Source organism: Cupressus sempervirens, chromosome 4 (assembly GCF_028749045.1).
Source record: "Cupressus sempervirens isolate cs-2001-9-10 chromosome 4, ASM2874904v1, whole genome shotgun sequence".
Lineage (NCBI taxonomy): Eukaryota > Viridiplantae > Streptophyta > Pinopsida > Cupressales > Cupressaceae > Cupressus > Cupressus sempervirens.
The window spans coordinates 410700829-410727930 of NC_143121.1; the positions used below are offsets into that span (position 1 = coordinate 410700829).

Here is a 27102-nt window from a genome sequence, read left to right on the forward strand (position 1 = left end):
GGCTTACGGCTACTGCTGCAAATCCTAAAAGTTCTTGTGTTACTGCACCTACCTCCCATGTGCCCACTCATTGCTCCCTAATTCATTACAATCTTTGAGGGGAAGATGTAGCTACTCTAAGAAGATAGTAGTATGATGTGTTTTTGAATAGTAAATGGCTATGGTGATATTATGTCTTTCGAATTGTCAGTTCAGGTTTGGGTTTGAAAACCTAGCATGTCGGTTCGACGAAATTTTGAAATGGGATTTTGGGTTCATTTGTACAAAAAAAAAGTAAAAAATATTAGAAGCATAAATTAAGATTAGAATGTCTCATATATCATATAACCAGAAAAACATCATAAACTTGTGATCGTAGCATCATGATCACACCATCATAGCTTCTATTTCTATTTAAGAACAGAAAAGTTAATGTCTTCCATGGTTTGATTGACTGGCTGGACCTGCAGGCATACCAGAGCAGGACCAGTACCAAGTTTGAACCAGACCATCACTGGGGGTGCCAAGGGCCAAACCCTGCAACATAAGACTTTTAAACCTACAAATGTTTTTTTTTACTTTTTTACGTGAAATTAGACTTTTTACGAACAAAACATTATATGTTAGACATTTTTTATACATACCTTACCACATCATTTTGTGTCCATGGCTTTGGGAAAATTGGTATTCCTTGGCTAATGGAGCTTATAAATTCTATCCTTTGTTTTGTGCCAACACGTGTCTTGTTAATATATCTCTTACATTCCTTTGAAAATGCAACTGCGTTTGAGAAGCTAACCACCATAACTTCATTCAATGAGGTCATTTAATTTGCAGGAACCTGTAACCCACATCAGTTCTTGTCAGGAATGGTGTCGTATTGGATAACTCAAACTCAGTACATATCCCCAGATGTGTAATAGAATGAAACCAAAATCATGGTAAATAAGATTATTCTGCCCACAATATGGTAGTTGATTCAAATCAATATGCAAAAATACATATTGATTTGAAATGGTCTCTCCCATGTAGATAACATTGGCTGTCAGCAATTAAATAAGTAATGGATAGTATTCCCTATTTAAATGTCTTCACAAACCTGTATACATAAATTTTTAGTTTTCATATCTTACAGGCAGGTAGTCCCTAAAAACTGCAAAACCAGATGATGCATAACCAATACAATGATATTGTGCCACCACATTTTTAGCCACAATCACAAAGTAACTATCTTCTAGACAGAATAGCGTTTGACCATTTGAAGGATAGCACACAGTTAAAGACAGACTTCCAAATATGCCAAAACAAAGAAAAATGAACAGTATGTTGATGTCATTGAGGATCTCAGACATCAGTTTGCTGACACAAGAAGTATTACAGGAAGGAAAATGTAGTGTGTTAAAACCTCTCTTTAGCAGCAGCACGTATATTATCGAATGATTTTTCAACAATTTATTTCCCTACTACCAAAGAGTTAAAGATAGCTATAGGGAGCTCTAAGATCTGCAATGTATAGTCATTTAATCTTGATATCAGTATGATCCGATGCATGGAGGCAGAAAGAACTCTTATCACAGTTTTTCTGAAATAATTTAATCTACCAACCAAAGATTAACTTTATACATCAAAAGAATTTAGCATTTGTTCTGATAGCATTCCAGTGTTGTGCAAAAGAAGCTTCTCAGAACTGTCTGAGGAAGCAATGTTCAATAGATATAGTCTTTTGGATACAATAATAACTGCAGACAAAACTCTCTTGATCCCTCTTGAGCTGTCTGGAGCAAATTCAAGCTCATAAAGAGGGATATCTTCATGGATAGGGCTCTGATCAAACCTTAAAAGCCGTGCATCATTTGTACTTGGCTGTTTTTGCATATGGTAAATGCAAAGGAATTTAAAGGGAAAATCTCTATGCAACAAATATGAAAAATGCAAGACACTTAACTTCTCCAGAAGAGCACTAATACTACCTATAAGTTCAAGATTAACCAAAATAACATTAAAATACATTCTATCAATATGGGGTGGATGAAACCTTATTCTTTTCTGCTTGAAGTACTTTGTCAGCAACAACCTGTGGAGTTACAAATTCCTCAAGAGAAGATATGCCTAGAGGATTAACTACAACTCCAATGTATATTCATAATTTTATAATTTTGTAGCTTTGATATCTTACAAACAGGTAGCCCCTAAAATCTGTTAAACCGGATGATGCACAACCAATACAAAATATTTTACCACCACATTGTAAGGCCAGAATCACAAAGCAACTATCTGATAGATGGAAGTGTTTGGGTATTTGAAGGATAGAGCACACTTAAAGTTAAAGATAGACTTGCTAATATGCCAAAACAAAGAAAAATGAGCGGTATGTTGATATCATTGAAGATTTCAGACTCATCAGTTTGCTGATCCACAAAAAGCATTACAGGAAAGAACGTTGTGTGTTACAACCTATGTTTAGAAATAGCAAGTATATTATGGAATGACACTCCAACAATTTATTTTCACTACCAAAAATTTAAAGATTGTTATACAGAGCTCTAAGATCTGCAGTATACACTTATTTAATCTTGATATCAGTGTGATCTGACGCATGGATGCAAAAGGAACTCTTATCACAGTTTTTTGCGAAACAATATAATCTAGCAACCAAAGACTAAATTAATACATCAAAAGAATTAAGCACTTGTTCCAATAGCATTCGAGTGTTAGGCAAAAGAGGCTTCTCAGGACTGTCTGAGTAGGCAATGTTCAGTAAATAAAGTTTTTTGGATGCAATAGTAACTGCAGATAAAACTCTCTTTATCCCTCTTGAGCTGTCTAGAGTATATTCAAGCTCATAAAGGGGGATATCTCCATTGATAGGTCTCTGATCAACCTTTATCAAACGTGCATCATTTGTACTCGGCTGTTTTTGCATATGGCATATAAAACATCAGAATTGAAAGGGAAAACTCCATGCAACATATAAGAAAAAATACAAGACAATTTTCTTTTTGAGAAGATAATAGCTATAATTTCAAGATTGACCAAAATAACATCAAGCTAATTTGTATTAATATTGAATGAGATGGACAAAACCTTTTTCTTTTCTGCTTTAAGTAATTTGTCAGCAACAACCTGAGGAGTGCCAAATTCCTTAAGGGAAGATATGCGTATAGGATTAACTACAACTCCAATGTTATTACTCTTAACATCAGGATCTTCAAACAGGACTGTAGCACCTGCTTTGTCTACCTACTCAGTGAGAAAAGAAAATATGATATCATACACATGCAAGTACTGTTAGGACTTCCCATAACAGGCACTCAAGTAATAAATAAACACCATAAACTCGTAAAATAGCAAATATCCACCAAAAATAACTAAGGATAAACCAATTCTGTCATATTATCATGGACAGCTCAAAAAATAAGACTGTAAATGCCAAAATTTGCTTCCTATTTATTGTGGATATTGGGTTACCTTCTTCCACTCAGAAGGCACTAATAGAGTAAAACCTTCGATTTCATCATTATATCTCTCCAGATCTGGCTTAGTTTCCTCACCTGCATATCAAGCATAAAAGCATCTTTTAAGTCTGGATGATTAACCCAAATACTAGTTTTAAATCACAATTTTTTATTGAATTACATGTAATATTTTATTAGTTAGATTTGACTGTGTCCTAAACCTATCATATTATTTTTTAGAGTTTGAGAGGAGACAGACAAGGTTCAAGGTTAAATAAAGAACTGTGATTTGTCTCCCTAAACACTACACTGTTGGACTTCTCTAGGTAGAACTTCCCGCCCTACAAATTCATGAGAAGGCTCAGCTGTCAAATACAAAAAAAATATGCAAGCTTATTTGTATACCAATGTTTTAGCTATCTTTGCAATTGCAGAAATTATAACTTTATCATCTTTAAAATATACCCATTGTTTGGCAGCCCTTTTACTGCAACTAAAAGGGCATTGTATAGAACATAAGATTTCAATCTTATTCTATTGGGATGATGCTACCCATGACAGTTGAGATCCAACAAATATAAAATAATAAAATACAAGCAAGTTCCTTGATCATAAGCATATGAGCTCAGCAGCAACTCATTAGTAAACATTATTTTAAAAGTATCCATTCACTGGTATGAAACATATCCTGCAAACAAGCATTTATGCGAGCAACTTGAGAATATGTCAACCATTACTGATGAGTCTCATTTTGTATCTACAATTTCTTATGTTTCCTATTTGAAAGCACATTTCCACAGACATTCCTACCATAAACCCAAAACATTTTGTTAGTATTGTAATAAAAGAACTGTGCTAATTGTAAGATCTTTTAATGGATTGCTGTGTGCTAAAGCAAATTTTTTTGTATAATATGGCATGTTATTCTGATTATGATATCCTTGAAGAAGGGATTTTCTATAGAAATAACTTCTGCCTGCAGCAATTGAGATTAACATTATCTGAATGGATTTATGGATTGTCATTGTAATTGGAATGGCATATCTGCTTATATGAATAAAGTCTTTGTTAACTATTACATTCTAATCTATTAATGCAATAAGTATCTGTTTACCCTGTATGGTAAACATTTGTCGCTGTTGCTGGGGAACGAACCCAGGTCAACCGCATGACAGGCGGGAATACTCACCACTATACTACAATTGTATCTCAATTGGGAGATGCGAAGAAAGAATCGGACACCAAGGAGGAAGAGCTCCGAAAGATAGTCGGAATGATGAAGAGGGCACTAGAACTACAGATGCAGGCCAAACTGAATTTGGACGCTCGGACGCAGCAGGTGCACGAGTTGCGGGCACAACTAAACGAGCTTAGGGCACAGAAGGCGACTACCACACCAGCTGGACCAGGAACGCAACCCTCTACTTCTTAGTTGTTTGAGTCATATTTGGAATTTTGATGTATAAGTTCTCTCTGTTTTGTCGTCCGGAGATGACTTTACTTTTTGGGGGGGATGATGTTGTCGGTAAAACTATAGCCAACGGGTAGAGTTAGTATCTGAAAGGTTGCATGACAGTTGAGTCACCCCTTCGGGAAGTATATGTACATCGTCCAAATGGATTTATGGATCGTCATTATAATTGGAATGGCATATCTACTTATATGAATAAAGTCTCTGTTACCTGTTACATTCTAATCTATTAATGCGATAAGTATCTATTTACCTTGTACAGTAAACAACCTGTAGCTGAAGAATCAAGTGGTGCAAGGGCACCTCATATACTTAGATGGTTTTGGATGGCTCATGATGTGTCATGAGTTACTTTGGACATATTAAGGTCTTAAGGACCAATTGAAATCTTTTTGTAATGATATGGACCCATTCGTAAGGCCACTGGCCTTGTAAGGTGTTTATAAGCCTACTTCATCAAACTTGGTCAACAGGTCAATATGAGTCTAGAAATATGTTGTAATGATGTGCTATGCTGTTTTGGATCAAAAATGATCGCTGGACATGTATTTTAGTCAATAGGATAGAAATGTCCAAATTTGTCATGTAGAGCAAAAAGTTGTCAATGTTGCTTGACAACATTGACAACAAATTGTGCAACTTTTGTAACTTGCAATCCAACAGCCACTTATGGTTTGAATATTGGTTGGGATGGTTGGAGGAAGATGCAAAATGTCTATTTAGGCTTCTGGAGATAAGGCAAAGAGGTTGAGTTTTGGATGATTGAAGCAATAAAGACATTTAATTTCCTGCAAATTCTGTGCCTTCCTTGCTTGTACCAACCAGTACTGATTCAATGATTAATCAAATGCATATGGCTGAATAGAGTAATGAAGTAACTTTCTATTGGTGTTGGTTTGGTGACTTTTCATGTTATTTTGTAGAAGTTATTTACAAATTAGTGCAGACTGGTTCAATACCCTCGCTCATCTAGGGCTTCACAGTAAAAATGCACAAATCTTGACTTTCCACAGTTCGAAAATTCTGGCCATTGGTGGAAAGTTGAGGTTGTCAATGTGCTCTAGGATGGTGGTGGTGTCAGACTGAGAGATGAAGGTGTTGGTGAATTGGAGCCAAATAATGACTTCTGACTAGTATGCAAACTTGGTTGCAGCACAAGGAGTGGATGCACTAAGCCCAATTTGATGGTGGATTTGGTGTTTTTGAGTGTAAGAGAGCTGATTCCCAAATGAGGCCTGTCTGATCAATGCTGAATTAGGACCCCTAAAGGTGAGACCCAAAACTCATTTTGTGACATTTATGTATGGGCGAAAAGGGTATTCAGAACTGTATTCTGTTTGCCAACGTGTTTGGGAGTTTGGAATGTTTAGGGTAAAAACATCCAAAAGTAGGGCTAGTAGCAAACTAGGCCTCTACAAAGCATTTGCCAATAAGGGTTTGGGTTCAAACAAATTGATGGTTGTTTGGAGTTTAGATGGGTCCCTAGAAGCAAGTAAAGGAAGAAAACCCAGTCTAGTCCATCCTCTGCAGCTTAATGGTGGGTTAAACTCATGTGCCTATGATTAGGCCTAGTTGGAAAAGAGACATCAAAAGTAGGTTTTGATGTGAGAAGTTGTAACTATTGAAATGTCTCCATATTGATGTCAAGGGGTTGTTTGAACTGATAGCGTGCCCTAGGGAAGTGATTGTTTAAGTTCTAGAAGTGCCTAAAAGGTTGTGAGGTTTTGGGTTGTGGCGAGACACCTTGTTTCCCTTGTGGCTCTACATCATATTGGTATCAGAGAAGGTTGATTGTTTGGGACAAGTGATCAAGTGGTGTACGTCAGGGAGTGACAAAGAGGCGGACAACATGCCTCCAAAAGGGTGATTGCTTGTTTGATGAAGATGAAGATGCCAAGGAGGAAGAGGCAATGTCTCTAAGGCAGGAAGTGGAGTTACCTACAAAACAAAGAGCACTGGTAGAGGCCCTTAAATATGGTCAAGATTCCTCAGATTGCAAAAGTGGCATCCCTATGTTCAGTGGAAAAATTGATGCTGAAGAAGTTAAAAGATAACCACTATGAGTAAAAAAAGATCCCTAAAGATAAAGGGGGTTAAGTTTGTAAAATCAAAGTTGAAAGAGGCAGCCCTTACATGGTGGAATTATTTACAAGGAGAGAGGGTGACAAAAGGAAGAAGTGTGATCACATCCTGGGATAGGATGAGGGCAAGGATAAAGGGCTAATTTATGCCAGTTGATTATGAAGTACAATCTTATAGGAAGATGCAGAACTCAAAACAAAGCGATCTAGATGAAAGTACCTATACTAAAGAGTTCCAGAGACTAAGTCTTAGAGCCAAGCATCATGAAGATAAGGCAGAGAAGGTTGCAAGATACCTTAATAGTTTCAAATATAGTATACAAGATGAAATCAATATCCTAGCCCCTAATAAAATGAACAAGTGTTTTCAACTAGCACTTAGAGAAGAGGAGATGTTAAGGAGAAAAGGTGAGCAGAGTAATAGGGGAAGAGCTGGAAAGAATTTCAGAAGTAGAGGGGGTTTTGATAGAAGCAACCAACCTCAAAGGACTCCCAAGGTGAGCAACAAGTGTACACAAACTTTAGAGGGAATTTCAGAGGAAGGAGACCAATGACAAAGGGAGATTTAGAGGATTGGGAAGAAGGAATGGAACATTCACTGGTAGATGCTATTATTGTGGCCAAGTGGGATATCCTACAAGCAAAGGCCCTAAGAAGAACCATACCAATTCACAACATGGTGAAAGGACACAACTGATCCAAGAGGACTGCCATAGTGTGGCATATCTAGGCTTGTAGATCCAATGGAAGGGAAAAGTTTGATGGTGAGAAGGACCTTGATGAAGACACTAATCCCTCAAGAACCTCCACAAAGGAAGTCATTGTTGAGGACTTAATGCAAAGCCAAAGGGAAGATATGTAAGATAATTGTAGACTCAGGTTCAACAAATAATGTAGTATCAATAGAGATACTGAACAAACTAAAACTACGAAGGGTTCCTCATCCTTTTCCTCATAAAGTGTCATGGGTAACTAAGGGTCAACAAACTTTGGTTGATGAGCAAGCATGGGTGGAATTCCAAATAGGAAAGCATAAGGTTAAGTTGCTTTGCGAGTAGTTACAATGAATGCATGTCACTTCTTACTTAGTCGCCCTTGGCAATATGATGTAAAGGCTCAACATGATGGGTAAAAATGTTTATTCAATAACTAAGGATGGTGTGAATTACACCATGAGTCCTTTACCTAATAATGCAGGAGATAAAAAACAAGGATTGGGCATCTTGTTGGTAGGAGAGAAGGAAATGTTGCAGACCTTGGAGGGAGTGTTGGGTTTGTCTTAGTGTTGAAACCAAAGAACATGACAGGACAAGTTGGTGTAAAGGAGGACATTCCCAAAGAGGTGACAGAGTTGTTGCAAAACTATGAGGGCATTGTGGTGGATGACATACCTAACTCTCTGCCACCAATTTGGGATGAGAGTCATCATATTGACTTCATCTCTGGGAAACCTTACCAAACAAGGCAGCATAAAAGATGACTGCATATCAGAATGCAGAGATTGCTACACAAGTGCAAGAATTGCTTGACAAAGGGTTGATAAGAAAGAGTCTCAATCCATGTGCAATACCTACCGTCCTTGCACCTAAGAAAGATGGCAAATGGAAGTTATGCGTTGATTCAAGAGTAATTAACAAGATCACTATTAGGTACAGATTCCCAATGCCAGGAATAGAGGATCTGATGGATTGCCTAAGAGGGGCTTGTTATTACTCCAAGATAGACTTGAAGAGAATACCACCATATAAGAATAAGGGAAGGTGATAAGTGGAAGACAGCCTTCAAACCAATGAAGGGTTGTATGAATGGATGCCAATGCCTTTTGGCCCAAGCAATGCCCCTAGCACTTTCATGAGGCTGATGAATGAAATGCTTAAGCCATTCCTAGGAAAATTTGTTGTAGTGTACTTAGATGACATCCTCATCTTCAGTAAGACAACAGAGGAACACCTAAGACACTTGGATTTGGTTCTAAGGAAACTACATGACGAAAAGCTACTAATCAATCTGGAAAAATGTGATTTCATGAAGCAGGAACTGATTTATTTTGGGTTTGTCATCTCTAGAGGGAGTCTAAAGATTGATCCATCAAAAGTAAAAGCCAGAGTGAATTGGCCAACTCCAAAGACAATGGAAAAGTTAGGAGTTTTCATGATTTGTCTACATTCTACAAGAAGTTTATCATAAACTTCAATCAGATATGTGCACCCGTATTAGAGACTATCAAAGGAGGGCAAAAGTGCAAGTTTGCTTGTACAGAGGCAGCGAACAAGGCATTTGATAGATTGAAGGTAAAGGTACCATAACAACCTGTCCTTATTCTCCCTGGTTTTAATAAACTGTTCTCAATTCAATATGATGCAAAGAATATGGCATAGGGGCAATCCAAAGCCAGGAAGGCAAGCTAGTTGTCTTCTTTAGTGAGAAATTTAATGAAGCAAAGAGGAAATACTCCTCTTATGATCTTGAACTATATGCACTTGTACAAGCCCTCAAGAAATGGAGGCACTACCTTTTACCCAAAGAATTTATTGTTTATACAAATAATCAGATCCTAATATTTTTGAATAGCTAGGATAAGTTTTGTCATAAACACACTTAATGAGTGGAGTCTATACAAGCGTATACATTCACCATTAGGCACAAGAAAGGGAAAGCCAACAAGGTGGCAGATGCGTTGAGTAGAAGAGCATTAACAATACAAGAGGTACAATTGAAGTGTGGGAGTAGATTCCCTCATGTTTATGTATGAAGGAGATGAACATTTCCATGAGATATATAAGGTATGTGCAGAACTCTCTAATACTTACCATGTTGACTATTCTGAGTATTTGATCCAAGAAGGATTTTTTATCAAAGGGGGTCAGTTGTGTGTCCTTAGATGCTTTATGAGGGACAATATCGTTAAGAAGAAACACTGTGGGAGTCTAAGTGGTCATTTTTGCCTAAACAAAACTTTGGAGCAGGTGAGAAGGTATTATCATTGGCCTAGGATGCAATCTGATGTTAGGAGATATTTTGAGTCATGTGTGGTGTGCCAAAGAGCCAAAGGAGTGTCCATAAATGCAAGACTTTACCAACCCTAACCCATTCCGAGTAGATCATAGGATAGTATTAGTATGGATTTTGTGACGAGTCTACCTAGAACACAAAAGGGGTATGACAGTGTGTTTGTGGTTGGTTGTAGGCAGATTTAGCAAGATGGCTCATCTTCTACCTTGCAAAAGCACAAATGATGCTTCACATACTGCAGACATTTTCTTCAGAGACCTGGTAATAATTCATGGGCTTCCTTTGAGTATAGTATTAAACAAAGATGCAAAATATGTGGGTCACTTTTGGGGAACCCTATGAAAGAAACTGGGAACAAAACTTCCTTTCAGTTTTGCCTATCATCCCCAACAGATGAGCAGACTAAAGTCTTTCAGTTTTGCCTATCATCCCCAACAGATGAGCAGACTAAAGTCTTTCAGTTTTGCCTATCATCCCCAACAGATGAGCAGACTAAAGTGGTGAATAGGTCCCTTGGAAACCTATTCAGATGTCTAACCAAATAACATGGCCAAGTATGGGATACAGTTCTTCCCCAAGCGGAATTTGCCTATAAATGACTCAGTTAATAGGAGTACACAAAAAAGCCCATTTCAAGTTGTGAATGGGATGATTCCTAGAAGGGTTTTGGAACTCAAAGTTACTAAATGATGGTAGGAATAGTGCTCAAGGTGAGAAGTTTGCAGAGGTGATCAAGGACATAAATGATGAAGTTAAGGCCGTCCTTCAACAAACTGTGGTCAAATACAAGGAGCAAGCAGATGAAAAGAGGAGAGATGTATAGTTTTGAATTGGGGATTTGGTATGGGCACACTTGAAGAAAGAAAGGTTGCCAAAGGGGAAACACACTAAACTAACAATGAAGAAGATTGGCCCATGTATAATAGTAAGTACACAAGAGAAAGATTATGTGGAATCGTTGAAGGATCTCCCATCAAGCCAACCTTTAAAACTTGAAAGCATCTTGGATACAAAAGTTGTGAAGAAGACCAGGAATAACACATAAAAGCAATACCTAGTTAAGTGGAAAGAATTATCTAAATCAAAAGCAGTTTGATTGGATGAGATAGACATCAAGAAGCATGGAAGCAGTCTTGAAGAACTCATCTGAAATGGAGCTTGAGATTCTTCTGCCCGGAGAGTATGGTGCAGGGGAACTTCATAGATTTAGATGGTTTTAGAGGGCTCAAGATGTGTGCGTTACTTTGGATGTAATTGGGTCCTCAGGACCAATTGAAATTTTTTTGTAATGAGTTGGACCCATTTGTAAGGTCATTGGCCCTATAAAGCATCTATAAGAATACTTGGTCAAACTTGGTCAAAAGGTCAGTAGGAGTCCAAGAATGTGTTGTAATGGGATCCATGTTGTTTTGGATCATATATGATCAATTAGATGTCTTTAAGTGGATAGGATAGCAAATGCCCAGATTTGTCAAGTAGAGAAAAACGTTGACAACATGTAATGCCCCACTAGAGAACCCACAAGAGGATAACCTAAAACATGCTACAGGAGTTTACAAACAGTAATGTAAAGCAATGTGGCAGCAAAGTAACAGAAGATAACACATGCACACAAATGTAACTCAAAACACAGATTACATATCTCAAAAATTCCACAACAATGAATTACATACATTACTAGATCTACTAAGTACAATAATAGTACACAACTCCACATAATGTAGATGATGATCAAGAATATCATCACATATGAAAAATTCAAATACAAGTGATACAATATGTAGATACATAATGACTCCATAATGACTCCACATGCACTGCACGCGATGCAGCGTATGAGATAATGACAAAAGTACAAATTACATATGCAACATCACATAAAGGCATAATAACCAATACATCTATTCAAAATACAAGAATAATATGATCAAGATAGAACAAGTCTCCAATGAAGAACAAGATAAGGCAACTACTACAAGGATCATCCACCAGGTTGTCGGCAGCAGCCATTGCTACCTAAGCGTAGCGAGCTGCCCAAGGGTAGCTGGGGTAAGAGCACATTGACTACATCTGTCATGAAATAGTGGACAAATATCTTATTGAATACCCATCTGAATTCGTCAAGGTGATGTGAATTTGTGAACCTTTCCTTTGAGCATGATTGTTATTTTGAGTTAGTTGATTTCATGTGTGGCAATCATGTGAGTTTGGTGTCATGAGGCTTATTTGGTAAGAGATTAGAATAATTATATCTTATGAATATTGGAATATTTATAAGAATATTTAATTATTAAGAATTAATTAATTAAGTTTGTTTAATTAAAAAGTCTAATTAAGGATTTAATTAATTATTAAATAAAAATCCAAATAAATTGCAAAAATAATGAGTTGATATTAAATGTCAAGCTGCATATTATATTGTGCTAAGTTTATTAATTATAATTTAATCATATACCTTGCATATTATTGTGCTAAAAATATTAATTAGAATTGAGTTATAAGTTATGCATTTTGAATGCACACCAATTAAAAAGGAATTAATAATTAATTTCAAAATAAGAGGTAGAGTAAAGTGACTTAACTTAGGATTTTATTTATTAAAAAATTATTTTAGTTTTTGCATGTTGAATTTCAGAATTTAGAAACCAAGTGGACTTTTCTCTATGAAGGGCTTTTGGGTTATTATTTCATTAAGACTATCACGTTAATTTCTCTTAGGTTCCCTAGTGGGGGAGTTACACAAAAAATTGTGCAACTTTTGCAACTTGCCTTCCAATGGCCACTTATGGTTTGAATTTCGATTGGGATGGTTGGAGGAAGTTGCAAAATGTCTATTTAGGCCTTTGGTGATCAAGGCAGTTGGGGTTGATGAAGCTTTGGACGATTGAAAAAATAAAGACACTTCCATTTTCCTGCAAAAACTGAGTTTTTTTTTCTTTTATGGACCAGTATGGATTCAATGATAGATCAAATGCATAGGGTTGAATAGAGTAATGAAGTGACTTTCTATTGGTGTTGGTTTGAAGAGTTTTCATGTTGTTTCGTAGAAGTTATTTGCAATTTAGTGCAGGCTGGTTCAAAACCCTCACTCGCCTTGAGTTTCACGGTAAAAATGCAGAAATCTTGACTTTCCACTGTTTGAAAATTCCGGCCATAGGTGGAAAGTTGACGTTGCCAATGTAGTCTAGGATGGTGGTGGTTTTAGATCGGGAGATGAAGGTGTTGGTGAATGGAGCCAATAAATGTCCATGCATCTCTATGTGACTGGTTATGACTGGAATGCAAACGTGATTGCAGACCAAGGAGTGAATTGACGAGACCCAATTTGTTGGTGGATTTGGTGTTTTAGAGTGTATGCAGAGGTGTTCCAATCATTGGCTTGAGGAGAACAAACCAATTTGAAGGACTTACTTTGTTAAAGAGAGCTAATTCTCAAATTACTCCTGTCTGACCAGTGTTGAATTAGGACCCCTAAAGTTGAGACCCTAAGCTCATTTTGTGACATGTTATGTATGGGCGAAATAGGTATTCAGAAACATATTCTGTTTGCCAGCTTGTTTCGGAGTATGGAAAGTTGTAGGGTGAGAACCTCCAAAGTAGGGCTACTAGCAAACTAGGCCTCTACAAAGCATTTGCCAATAAGGGTTTGAGTACAAATAAACCAACGGTTGTTTGGTATTTAGATGGGTCCCTAGAAGCAAGTGAAGGAAGAAAACCAACTCTAGTCCATCCTTTGCAACTTGATGGTGGGTTAACCTTGTGTGCCTAGGATTAGGCCTAATTGGACTAGAGACATCAAAAGTAAGTTTTGATGTGAGAAATTGTAACTATTGAAATGTCTCCATTGTTGTTGTCAAAGGGTCGTTTGAATTGATGTTGTGCCCTAAAGAAGTGGTTGTTTGTAGTTCTTGAAGTGCCTAAGAGGTTGTGAGGTCGTGGGCTATGGTGAGACACCTTGTTTCCCTTGTCGCTCTACATCATCAAGCCCTTGCAGTCCAAGGCCTCGTCATCTGTAGCCAAAGGCCTAGTCATCTACAAAAAAAAAAAAAGTCACCTGCAACCAAAGTGCATAGCTTCCTACAATTATACACAATTATGATCTCTTCATGGAAAATAAGGATGGATTTCCCGATCAACAAGGAAGGTAGTTAGCCTGCAATGGTCTAAAGTTGGCTCCTTCTCAAGGTTACAAAAAAGTGTGGTTAGAAAGGGGCTCCCTGAACATAATCCAATGCCTAAAACAAGTTCAGAACCTAAGTTGGCCTATAGAATCTCTTATTAGGGACTCCCTTTCCCCTCATTTAATTCCTTTGAATATTTTCATATTTCTAACATATGCCACAAGGGTAATGGGGTCACAGATGTCTTTGCCAACATAGGGATTTCTTGTCAATCATTGAAACAATGGGTTATGTACAAAAGGTCCCGTGTCAAAGCCCAATTTATCATTAAACATGAATGCTAGAAGTTTTTTTTTGCATGAAATCATGTAATGCTATCATTATTATGTGACTCTTCACATGTTTTTTGGGTGATTTTTTTCCTATTTCCTTTTTTCTTTCAGGTGGAGTCAGTGTGGTAACAATTTTTTGCTTGTTTTCCTTTACCCAATCTCCAGGTAAATTTTACAATAGACAATAGGAGCCAAGCAGTACCCTTGCCTTGTGATAGGGTTCAAAGGATCAATCAAGTGTGGAGGACTGTGGAGGAAGGGGGCTTGGTACCTACAACGGAAAAGCTTCATGGTTAAGACTTGGAAGCTACTAAATTGATTCTTACGGGTTGGAAAGATGGAACCCTTTCTGTGTATGGCAAAGAGATGACCATTAGTGAAGATGTAATTGCACAGATTGTTGGTTATTTCATTGCAGGGGAGAAAGTTCTTCAAGGAAGGAAGGCTAAAGATGATGTGACAACTAGTTCCTGAAGGAGAATGAGAAGAGCAAGCATATTAAGTTTGCATCAGGAGGGTATGAGAGACTTTCATTGAGTGTGCTCCAAAACATTGATATTAAAACACATTTACACAATCAAACCCCAAAAAAATTTCTTAGCATGAGATACATTAGACTTTATGGTGTTAGGATTAACCTTAAACAGAAACAACAGTTACATGCAAATATAACCAATACCAGAAAATAGTAGATCGCATAAAAGAGAACACAAGACACCAAGATTTAACATGGTTCACCCAATCCCTGGGCTACGTCCACCAACAACAAGTCCAATATTATTATTATCCAGTGATTATAATCCGCAATCCCTTACAGCTCAATACCGCTGCAAGAAGCTACAATATCACCATTACATTATGAAATCCCTAACGCTAAGCATTTTTATACAAGCTTTTGCTGCTTACAAAACTAGGGCTAGAATAAGTCATTCAATAAGAAAAATAGCAGCTGACGCCTTTTACAATATAAGGGCATTTTTGGCTTCGGGGGCAATTGCTGGGGCGTTGCCCCTCGACCCCACCCTGTACTACAATAGGGAGCGCACCCGAGGTGCTGCCCCAGGACCCCGCAAGGGCATTGCCCCTTGACCCCATCTTGGGTGCGCTGCCCCCAACCCCTCGTAGAAATAATATGGGGAGAAAACCACGTCGAATAAACCTCTAAGTTTGATTAGGCTCCATATCACAATAGATGGAAGATTTACACATATATATGGTGTGCATTTTATCTTGCTAAATCATTTCCATCATAAATTTTTAGTTTTGTTCTCCTATTTTCATTTGGCTTCTTTGAATTTTGGCATAGAAAAAATTAGCGAAAATGCCAAACTCGATGTATTGCATGGAAGCTCAATCTTTCTTATGTGTTGTTTGTGAAAGCCCTCTCCCCCAAAATTCATGCCACGAGAAAAAGTGGGGCTCGTAAGAAACAAAACCATTTGTTGTTAAATATTTTGATATGAGCTCTCACACGAAGGAAGAGGTAGATGAGGAAGAGAATGCCTCTGTGGAAATGTTTCCTCACCCACTATCAGAGAAGGATAAGAAAAGGAAGAAGAAATCGAGAAAACAGATTTCATGGATCATGGGTTCCAAACTAGTGATGAAAAGGGAGATCATGTGAAGTCCACAACTGTGTAAGGTAAAAAAAAAAGATGGGGGGTGATTTGGAGAAAGAAAAAGATGAAGGGAAGGAGAAGATAGGGGATAAACAAAGTAGTAAGAGCCCTTTGCTTAATAATGGCAAGGGTTTGGAGGAGTGGAGCATCACTAGGCTCAGTCTCCCTAAGGATTTTACCTTTCATCACACCAATATTGAAGAAATATATGATGTATTGGGGCTTGCAAGAGAAGGGGTTACAAGTCAGATGAAGTTGAAAAAATGGTTTTTCCTTGAAAATTACAAGAAACATGTGAAACGGAGGGCCTTGCAAGTTCAAATTGACGATAGTATAAGAAGGAATGAGGAGAGGGTCAAGAATTCTATTAAGGACAGAGAGATTAATTCTAGGCTGGATGAAATGGCCAATGCTATAACTGAAATGAACACTTCTTTCAATAAATGAGTTAGTGAAGATTTGTTGAGGAATTAAAGAATAGTGTAGAATGATTTTGATGTTAAAAAAAGTTAAAACTATGTACATTATGATGTTACAAAGCCATCTGAAGAAGGTGAAAGAGCTCAATGGAATAAGAACAAGATCATTGCAAAGAAGATTATGATCGATTTGGTTAAGAGTCATCTTATTCCCATTATCTCAAAACTGGGTTCAGCCAAAGAGATGTTTCAGACTCTCAAGGACTTGTATGAATTCAACAACACTACTAGAGCTCTAGCTCTGAGACATCAATTTCTGCATGTGAAAATGGCTAGAGGCAAAGGATCAACTTAGTGCAATTGGAGAATTTTTTGCAGAGTAGTATTTAGTTATGCTTGCCATGAATGGTAATCCCCACTCTTGGAAATCCTTCATCCAAGGTGTCAATGGGAGAGATGAACTTCCTAAGTTTGACAAGTTGATAGCCAATTGCATTCAAGAAGAATGCAGATTAGAAGCTAGAGGCAATGGATGTAAAAATCATCACGAAGATGATCATGTACTTGCAGCCCACACTTCAAAAGGAAAAGGAAAAGGAAAGAAAAGTAATTTCAAAAGGTTCAGAGAAAAGAATTTTGAATTGGCTCTTGATTCCAAGCTATAGGACTTCTCTAAGATTCAGTGCTTCAAATGTGACAAATTTGGTCACTTTGCTAGAGATTGTACCTCTAGACCAAAGCCTCAAGAAGCTGCTGCAAATGTAGAAAATTCTTCTCCTAAACGAGAGTCAAGTCAAAACTTTGAAAGTTTCTTATTTATTTCTGCACTATCTAGCAATGTTCCTACAAAAAACGATACATGGTTGATTGATAGTGGAGCATCTCACCATATTGCGGGTTACTAAGATCACCTCTTCACCCTGAAAGAAAAAGATTCTCATCTTCAAGTCATCATTGGTGGTGATACATGTGTGCAAGTTCTACTTCCTTCCAGCAGGATCCTGGAATTCCTCTTCACTTGAGTAATGTTCTCTTTGTTCCTGGCATCAAGAGGAAGCTGATTTTTATATCAGCATTAGATGACAAAGGTTATCATGTTGCTTTTGTTGATGGAAAATTTCTTGCATGGAAGAACTCCAACATTCAATCTGCTCGTGAGATTGAATTTTGTCATGACAGTCTTTACAAACTTTCAGCCAGCCCTACTCAAGCTTTAGCACACAATATTTCAAGCTCAAGTGAGCTTTAGCATAAAATATTTTGTCATCTAAATTTCAGAACTTTATCCTCTATGGAGAAGATCGTGGGTATTCTTCAAAAGCTGAACCAAAATCATGCAAGGGATACACTCTTGGTAAGAACATTAAGAGTACTTTCCATAGTAGTGAAAGTAGAGCAAAGGAAATCCTAGACTTAGTTCATTCTGATTTATGTGGTCCTCTGTTAGTCTTCTCTAAGTGGTTTTTGGTATTATGTTACCTTCATTGATGACTTTTCCCGTAAAAGTTGGATTTATTTTCTGAAGTCTAAAGAAATTGATAAAATTGTCTCATTTTAAAGAATTCAGAGCACTTGTTGAAAATTTATCCAACAAGAAGACTAAGATTTTAAGGATAGATAATGGAGGGAAATATATTTCTGGTATCTTTCATAACTTTTGTGTTAAAGCTGGGATTAAGATAAAGTTTCGTGTCCCTTGAAATCCTCAAAAAACAGTGTAGCTGAAAGAAAGAACAGGACAATTGTTGAGGCAATGAAGGCCATGATTAATGATCAAAGCCTTCAAACATTTTTATGGGTTGAGGCTAGCAAGACAGCAGTACACCTTTAGAACTATAGTCGTCATCAGATTCTACACAAAATGACTACAAGAGAAGGTTTCACATGTATCAAACCAGATATTAGTTATTTCATTAACTTTGGATACCCTGTTTGTATTCACGTTCCAAAAGAGAAAAGAACAAAGGTGGACCCAGTAAAAAAGAGAGGGATCTTTGTTGGTTACAGTTAATCTTCAAAAGCACACAGAATCTACATTCCAAGTCAAAAGCAAATTGAAATCAGCAGGAATGTTTCTTTTGATGAAGATGTTGCTTGTAAGAAATTCAAAGATTCTAGCATGCAATCTGATAGAAAAGACTTTGAGTATCCTCAAGATATAGATATGCCTGATAAGGATCCATCTTCAGAGATTCAAAAGGAGATTACAGATTTAGAGGATTTTGTTAAAATTGTTGATCCAGTAGATCCTATAGATACTTCTACAAGTCCCAGTATTACGTCAGGCAACAAGAAAAGACCATTGTGGGTCATGAACACTATGGAAGAAGTTGAACAATATGCAGCCCCTCGTGGCACCTTCAGAAAAAGTAAAAGGCCTCATAAATTTGCTAGGTTATGTATCCTTGATGAATCACATCATTGCATCTGAACCTTCTAATTTTGAAAAAGCCTCAAATCAGCAAGTGTGGAAGAATGAAATGTTGGAGAGGTATCAATCCACAATTAAATATGATGTGTGGGAGATTGTTCCTAGGCCAAAAGGCAAATCAATTGTTTCATCTAAATGGTTGTTTAAGATTAAGCATGCAAATGATGTTAGTATAGAAAAATATAAAATCAGATTTCCAACTAGAGGTTTTTCACAAAAGGAAGGCATAGACTATGAAGAGACTTTTGCACCAATAGCTTGTTACACTTCCATCAAAACCATCATAGCTGTTGTAGTAGTGAAGGGTTGGAAACTTAAACAAATGGATGTGAAAACAACCTTCTTAAATGGAATAATTGAAGAAGTATCCATTGAGCAGCCAGAGGACTTTGTGATTAATGATAGAGAGACACATGTATGTAGGCGGCAAAAGGCATTGTATGGCCTTAAACAAGCCCCTTGTGCTTGGTATGAAATATTTTGAGCTTAGGCATTCTAAAGAATGATGTTGATCCGAATTTATACTTCAAGGTATGTGATGACAAAGTGTTGATTTTAATGCTGTATGTTGATGTTTTATTTCTCATTGGTAATGATGATCTTATTGTCAAATGTAAGGAGTTAGCTTTTGAATTTGAAATGAAGGATCTTGGTTTGTTGCACTATTTCCTTGGACTTGGAAGTATAGCAAAATTTAAATGAAATCATATTAGTCAAGGAAAGTATACAATTGATATTTTGAAAAGATTTGGCATGTTAGAGTGTAAGCCTGCGATAACTCCAATGAAAGCAAATTTGACAAAGTTACATGAGGATGCAACTTCTTCAAATTAGGTGAATCCTACTATGTACATATAGTTAAATGGCTCCTTAATGTATTTGGTTAACACAAAGCCTAATATATGTTATGCAATTAATACCATGAGTCAATTCATGTGTGAACCAAGGCAATTTCACATTGTGGCAGCCAAGAACATAATAAGATATGTCTATGGCACACTACAATATGGCAAAAATATTCATCAGGTGTAGAGCTGAACTTGCAGGGGTTGTCTGATTCAGATTGGGTAGGGTGTGTGTTTGACAAGAAGAGTACTTCAGGATATTGTTTCAACATAGGTTCAGCCATGATTTTCTAGTGTAGCAGGAAAATATCATCTATTGCTCATAGTACAACAGAAACAGAATATGTTGCAGCTTGTGTGGCTGCAAGAGAAGATGTGTAGCTGCAAAAATTGCTTGCAAGGTTGTTTGGGCAGCCTTTGGAACCTACAATGATTATGTGTGATAACCAAAGTTGTGTGAAGCTTTTGGTTAATCCGGGTTTTCATGATAGAACTAAACATGTAGAACTTAAATATCATTACTTGAGAGATATGGTTCAAAGGAAAGCAGTTGAGCTCAAGTACATTTCTACAGAGAAAAAGATTGCAGACATTCTCACCAAGCCACTTCCGAGAGTGAAATTTTGTTACTCCCATATAAGCTTGGTATCGTGGAGGTGGTGTTAGAAAGTAAAGTTCACCAAGATAATTGAAAGAGGGGGCGGGGGGTGAATCAATTATCTGATCAATATAAATTTTATCAACTTTGTTAAACCTTAAGCATGTGAACAATATAATCAGCAACCATTAGAAGATACACATACACACAATAACACCAGATATTTTAACTAGGGAAACCCTTGATGAGAGGGAAAACCCTGGTGGGGATGGTACCCACAAAATGATGTACTAATATAAAAATTTCTTGTAAGAGGATGGGCTCCGTTAGGAGTCAATGAATTACATTCAGTACATATCAATCCCTGTTAGAAGACTTTGAATCCCTATTAGGAGACTCCAACCCTGTTACAAGTTGTGTCAACCCTATTACGAGTTGTAGAAGGCAAAAGGACCCATTGTCCAAACAACTTCAAGGCAAGACCACCAAACACACTGTCCAACTAATCTTTGTATTATTCATTGCTGAATAATACAAATGAAATAACTTGAATTCCTTCTCTGTCCTCTTAACCGGACCAAACCTCTTCAAATCTCAATACCAGATCTTTGAATTCACATCACATTGATCCCTTTGATCACTTACACGCATTTACTAACTTCGCATATGCACAATTCACAAATCCACATACATACATGCATAAAATCCACTCTGTACATCACAAGGAAAATAACCCTCCTTAATACCACATCCTTAAAATTATTTTGAGTCAGCCTTGAGGCGTTCCCAATTAATTATAATAGAAACTCATTAAGACATTACAATTCATTACATCTTTTTGCAATTACAAGTAACTATCGGCTCACAATAAATACAACTTCTCACACGTATGACCTCTGACTTCGCACACTCGCTGACATCATCATCAAGTTGTCTACTGTCATTTTCTAACTTCGCTCATCACGATTGTATCCCTGTTAAGAGATATAATCCAATCATCAGAAACTACTTCTCAAGTACTTTGTCTGCACACTATCCTCTGCAATTCTTGAATAACTCTTGCATGTCTTCGCCTCTTTGCACACACACTTGTCCACTTCAGTAGGACACAATGTAGAACGTATCCTTGATTGTGTTGAGCCTCATCCTCAATACACAATCTGTATGACCTCATTCTCTGTCTACTACTCTACCAGTCTTTACAGAAACAATACTATGTTGATATTAATGACAAACACAGTTATGAATGCAACATGTCAATCATGCTAACGAATTCTCCAATGCTTAGGATACTCCCCCAAAGGAATACCATCAGCATTCATGCTAAAAAAATGTTGCTCTTGTTGAGAGAGATAGTCTCGACTTCAATGATTCCTTGCATATGATTAATAAGTTCTCTGCGAGAGAAATTCAAGGTGAAATCCCTTGTTCCACGCTCTGGGAGTAGCTATGGTCAATCCACCCTTTGGGGGTAGCCAAATCATGTGTGTGACTCCATGACTTTATATTTTGTTTCACCCTCTAGGAGTAGCTATGGTGAATATTGTTATGGTGAGATAACGATCTTTATTGATAAAAATCTATGATGAGACTCATGTTGTTACTCTTTTTTATTGCAGTTGTATGCATTTGTCATGAGATGACAATGTGTAGATCTCTCTCTCACTAAGATACCTCTCTTGCTAAGAGCTTAGTTTGGGAGATAGATTTGTTACCTATGATGATCATTTTTGCATTTTATTGTACCTATTGTTTGCTAGCTAAGGTCATGTTATGTCTTCTATTGCATCTCAATTTTATAGGATTTTCATATCTATCAAAGACCTATATGTTTTCTTGTATTAGTAATTGGGCAATGTGGATATGACATCATGTGTTAAAGGCTTCAATGACATCAAGTTCCTCATTATTATTTGTTTGTATTTTGTGTACTTGGACTTCAGAAGAATGATGATGTGGTATCGTCTCTACTTGGCCTACTTGGATTCCAACCGTATGCTAGTGCAATGTCATAGTTGTTGGCATTGCTTCATCTTCTCCCGTTTTGGTTTTATGACATCATGGTTATTGATTACTTTAATGTTATGGATGATTCTTATTTTTTATGTTGATTCACCTTCTTCATCAACATCGGTTCCATTATGTTGCTGTCATCTCATGATTGTTCATGTCTATTCATTTTTGTAAATGCGTATTTGTGTAATTGATGCATCAACTATTGAGACTAATTGTGTTAATTGCAAGTGATGATTTGATTATTATTCATTCTATTGCTTGTTCAGTTCAGCGAGCATTTTGTAAAGGGAAGTCAATTCTATGATAATCGATTGTGAAGTCTTTTATTGTCACTATAATTTCAGTAATATATAGCTTATATTATTATTTAATTGTTATCTATTTGTAATCTATTGTAAATATTTGAATGTTTCCAATAATTTGTTAGTTCTTAGTTAACTGGTAGTTAACTGTTAGGTAGAATAGAATGTTTCTATTCTTGACGATCATTTCCTAAGGAAACACTGTTCATTCATTTTGTATATATTGATCAATTGATCATTGTTAATAACAAGCAAGTATTTTACCAATTAATTCCCATAATATGGTATCTAAGCTACCTTAAATTTTGAAAATTTATAACTTCTTTTTGGAAATTATTTGCTTAAATAATTCAAATATAATTTATCTCAGCAGGAAAAATCAAAAGTTGCAGAACCCATCTAGGGTTTTTCAGCGAGTTTCTTTTAGCTTTGTTCGTGGGTTTGGTAGATGTGTTTTTGCTGTCTTGTCATGGGTTCTATAGACACCATTTTTTGCCTAAAATTCATCTGCAACCCGGGCATCTATTTCTCTGCAAAAAAACAACTGTTTCAAGTCATTTTTTCCCGCATTCAACGTGTCTGCTTGAAATGCCAGTCAGTCAGATGTTGTGACACTCCACGATTGGATATCACCTTCAAGTCACATCAGTGCACCATCACTGATAGGGATACTGAGTCTGTTGTTGCAGTTGGCCTTGAGGATCATGGTCTTGTCAGAGTTGTGGATTCTGATGATTCTCAGGACCTAGCTATGGCTACTCAGTGGTCTTCTGTCAGCTCACTTTGACATCAGCGGTATGGGCACTTAAATGTACATTGTCTTTATCAGCTTGCTCAGGAAGAGCTCGTTAATAGATAAATGTAGTGCATCATATCAAAAATTTACATTCATATGTTAATAGATAAATTTAGTGCATAATGATTCAATAAGCTGTTTATTTATAGGTAAGGATATGCATTGAGTTCTAAATGACCCTTCATTGCATTGGGTTTAGAGTTGACAGCACTTGACAATTACAATAAAGCCAATAGTTACCAAGCAATGAAAACAGACATGTTAAATGTAACTCGGTACAAGTGGGGAAACAATAGGTCCTTGTTTACCTCAACCATATATGGATATGATAGAGGCAGGTTGTTCAGTGACTCGAATCCAAGCATGCACATACTCAGGTATACAATAAAATGAAAATAATGAAGACTCTTAGGTCTTTGATCTAATGATCTTGTTCCGTTATTCTTTTGTCTCTGGGAATTCAATTCGGATCATTTTTAATCCTCCATCATATCAATTGGGCCAATAGAATTTTTCCAGACATCTTTATGTTCCAGACTTCAAGCACAGCCAAACAACTGTAAAACAGTTTTCTAAAGTCACCTAATATTAATTTTTCCATATATGATGTTGTTGTTCCTATATCAAATGCTGAAAGTTACTTTATTTAATTATTTAAACTAGATTTATGTAGGATTATAAGGATCCTTTAGTTTTATTTTAATAGTAAATGACAAGTATAACTCTATAATTATTAATTTCTTGTCCCGTCTCTTCCCCCTTATTATCTCTACGAAACAACTACTATTGGAATACCCAATACACGTTCAAATGAACATGTTCAAGCCAGATAATGGAAGATAAAGGGAAGATGCAAATAAAAGCATTTATTATTCCCATCATCAACGGTTTATATGGTAAATTATAATACTTACGTAGTTGCCTCTTTTTTGTTTCATAAACTGGAATACTCAGGTATGTTCATTTACATATGTTTCATCTCTACCTTCAGGTTACTCTACATGGTGTGCGACTTCAGGGATGATGATGTGGATTACGCTTACTTAGCAGAGAACTGTCATAAGTTTTATGCACTTCCATATGATTTATACCGACCTTCTGGTGTCTCCATGCCAGGGGACTTTAGGATTGGCGATACGGGTTAGGCTTAGATTTCTGCACTGATATAAGTTTGATCCCTACCAGTATGTCTCAAAATTTGCCGAAAAGCCACTACTTTGTTAACTGCAAAACCATCCAAATCATCCTACTTTAGACTTATTTGTATGCCAAAAAAAAAGAATTCAAATCAACTAGAGTAATTTGTGATCTTGACTCTTGACCCCCAAAACAATCAATTTCACGAAGTTCTAACAGAAATCTTTTTCTATCGGAGCGAAAAAGAATCAAGTTGGCTAAAGCAATTTCACGAAGCCCCTGGTCTTGACGTCCAAAATAACCAATTTCATTACTAGAATGCATTAGGAAGGCAATGAAATTTACCCTTCTTTATCAATCACATTACTATTGTTCTTCAATCGGAATATGAAGAACAAGAATACCTTATTTTCTCGAAAGTTATCCCCAACTGTAAAGTAGACAACTTATGTTAGAACCCAGAAAGAAACTGAAAAAACGAAATTGTCTCTGGAGTAAAACCAGCTAATGGGTGCTAGGAAACAAGATTTCAAATAATAGAAATTATCAATCGGCATTGACAACAAAGAGGGGGAAGTAGGAAAAACCCTTGGCTAGGTGAGGCAAACTGATAGAAAGCGACAGTGATAGAGACAGCAGCCCTTCCCTGCGAGTATGAAGCTTTCCAATACCATCACTACTATCATGGTAACTTCGTCCAGCGGAAATTCTTTCATGGTTGCCACCCAACTTCAAATGCCGTTGCTCTGATTTGTGTCGAAAACTGCATTTTATCCCGTGTCTCGTGGAGAAAGAGAAATAATTGTATTGTAAAGAAGTCAGATGAGAGGATGAGCACGTTATTTGCAAAAGAGTGATCTTCATTTTTAGTTAGGGAACAGTCCATTTGCCCTCGTCAAAATATAAACCAATGATGTTCCCTGGTTTCCACTGAGAAAATGAATTTTTACCTCCTCTCCTCTATGCTCTGTATTTTACTTATTGCATGAACATTGTATTTAATCCGGGTAATTGAGAGAAGATTGGTTCTTCTTTGTCTTGCTCCATGCCAAATATTTGGAGTTTATGTGCTCTCATTTTCTCGCATTTTAAAGGATATGATCATCTTTTCTATTAATCCTTTCACTTAAGTACTCTTATGATATGATCATCTTTTCTATTAATCCTTTCACTTAGTACTCTTATGTTGTAACTTTGTGGACTCCGTAGTATATGTTTTTTTTTAAAGATTAGTTTATAAATTTAATATATATATTTTTAAGGTTTACCAATGTATAATCTATTTGTTTCAAATGTTCATTTAGGATATCATTTAATTATTATTATTGTATTGTAATTCAAGTAGGAATTTCTTGCAATGCATATTTTATTTTGTAATTTATTTTTTTATGTATATGTGGTACAATTTAACATTAATTGTGTTCATTCATTTTTCTTGTATAATGTTGTATTCAAATTCGAGAAAAGGTAGTGTTTCCTAAAATTGAGTTGTAATTAGAAGATCACTCTTAAATTTATTTACAATAAATATATTGCATTATGTTATCAAGCTCTACATTATGAATGCAATATGATTTAAAATTGATAATCATTATTCTTTTCAGCTTCTTTAATATGAAAATGGCTATGCAACCAACATTTATACCTGATTAGGCAAATAACTATCCCAAAAATTTGAAATTGATAAATAAATATCATAAAATTGTCAAATCATATATAAATGTCATAAAATTGTAAAATCATGTAGAATTAGTCACATGCATATCCAATATCTCTATGTATATGTAATAGGATTTAGCATTAATTTTGTTTGTTACTTTTTCTTGTATTCCACTCTCAAAATTGCATTACAATTGAAGACTTCCAGTCTTTGATTTATTTATTATAAATATTTTTCATTACCTTATTAAGCTTTTCATTGTAAATGTAATAAGATTTAACTTTAATTTTGTTGGTATTTGAAAACGCTAGAGGGTTTTCAATTACCCCAATGAGAATATGACGCATCTAGGGGCAGCTAACTCCCATCTTCAACACATCATTTCAGACACCGGGCCAACTATAAGGCTTGACCCTTCTTCTACTTTAGGCTCTACAAGACCTAGGCAGGTAGACCTCAGATTCAATTGATATCGTACCAGTGCAAAACATATCCCTGAATCTATTTATTGCAGATGAAAACCCCTTATATCTCCTAATAACCCATGAACTAACACAGATCTATAGTAGATAAATGCAAATCTATGAATCTCACAAGTTGAGTGAGGGTTAATTCTTTTCAACCCACTACACAACATGAAGAACTAAATTTATTTGATTAAAATGATTTGTGCAAATGTCATTCATATTAGCTTGCATCTGATTTAATGATAAGTGCCTTATCCATTGAAACATAGAGTCATTACCAACAGGACGACCTAACTAGATTGCATTGCAATCAAGTTTATCAACCAAAATCCTCTAATCCCATACTTATGCAATATCCCCT

The 27102-nt window shown here is 36.4% G+C and overlaps 1 protein-coding gene across 4 annotated transcripts; it reads right to left on the reverse strand.

The window, feature by feature from the left end:
* Positions 1-296: 296 nt before the first annotated feature.
* On the reverse strand, positions 297-25675 carry LOC149561791 (Photosystem II reaction center PsbP family protein). 4 transcript variants are annotated; one of them, XM_089825320.1, is made up of 6 exons: positions 25202-25338; positions 24960-25044; positions 24573-24701; positions 3448-3530; positions 3064-3219; positions 2456-2890 (listed from the first exon to the last, which is right to left on the reverse strand). In XM_089825320.1, exons 3-6 carry the CDS (start codon positions 24586-24588, stop codon positions 2639-2641), a joined length of 507 nt encoding a protein of 168 aa, XP_089681446.1. In that variant the 5' UTR covers positions 24589-24701; positions 24960-25044; positions 25202-25338; the 3' UTR covers positions 2456-2638. The 4 variants fall into 4 exon arrangements, 3 of the variants coding, with proteins under 3 accessions (XP_089681445.1, XP_089681446.1, XP_089681444.1); XR_016363855.1 differs by lacking the exons at positions 2456-2890; positions 24573-24701; positions 24960-25044 and adding exons at positions 297-516; positions 624-820 and having other exon boundaries at positions 25202-25674; XM_089825319.1 differs by lacking the exons at positions 2456-2890; positions 24573-24701; positions 24960-25044 and adding an exon at positions 297-820 and having other exon boundaries at positions 25202-25674.
* Between the last annotated feature and the right edge of the window lie 1427 nt (positions 25676-27102).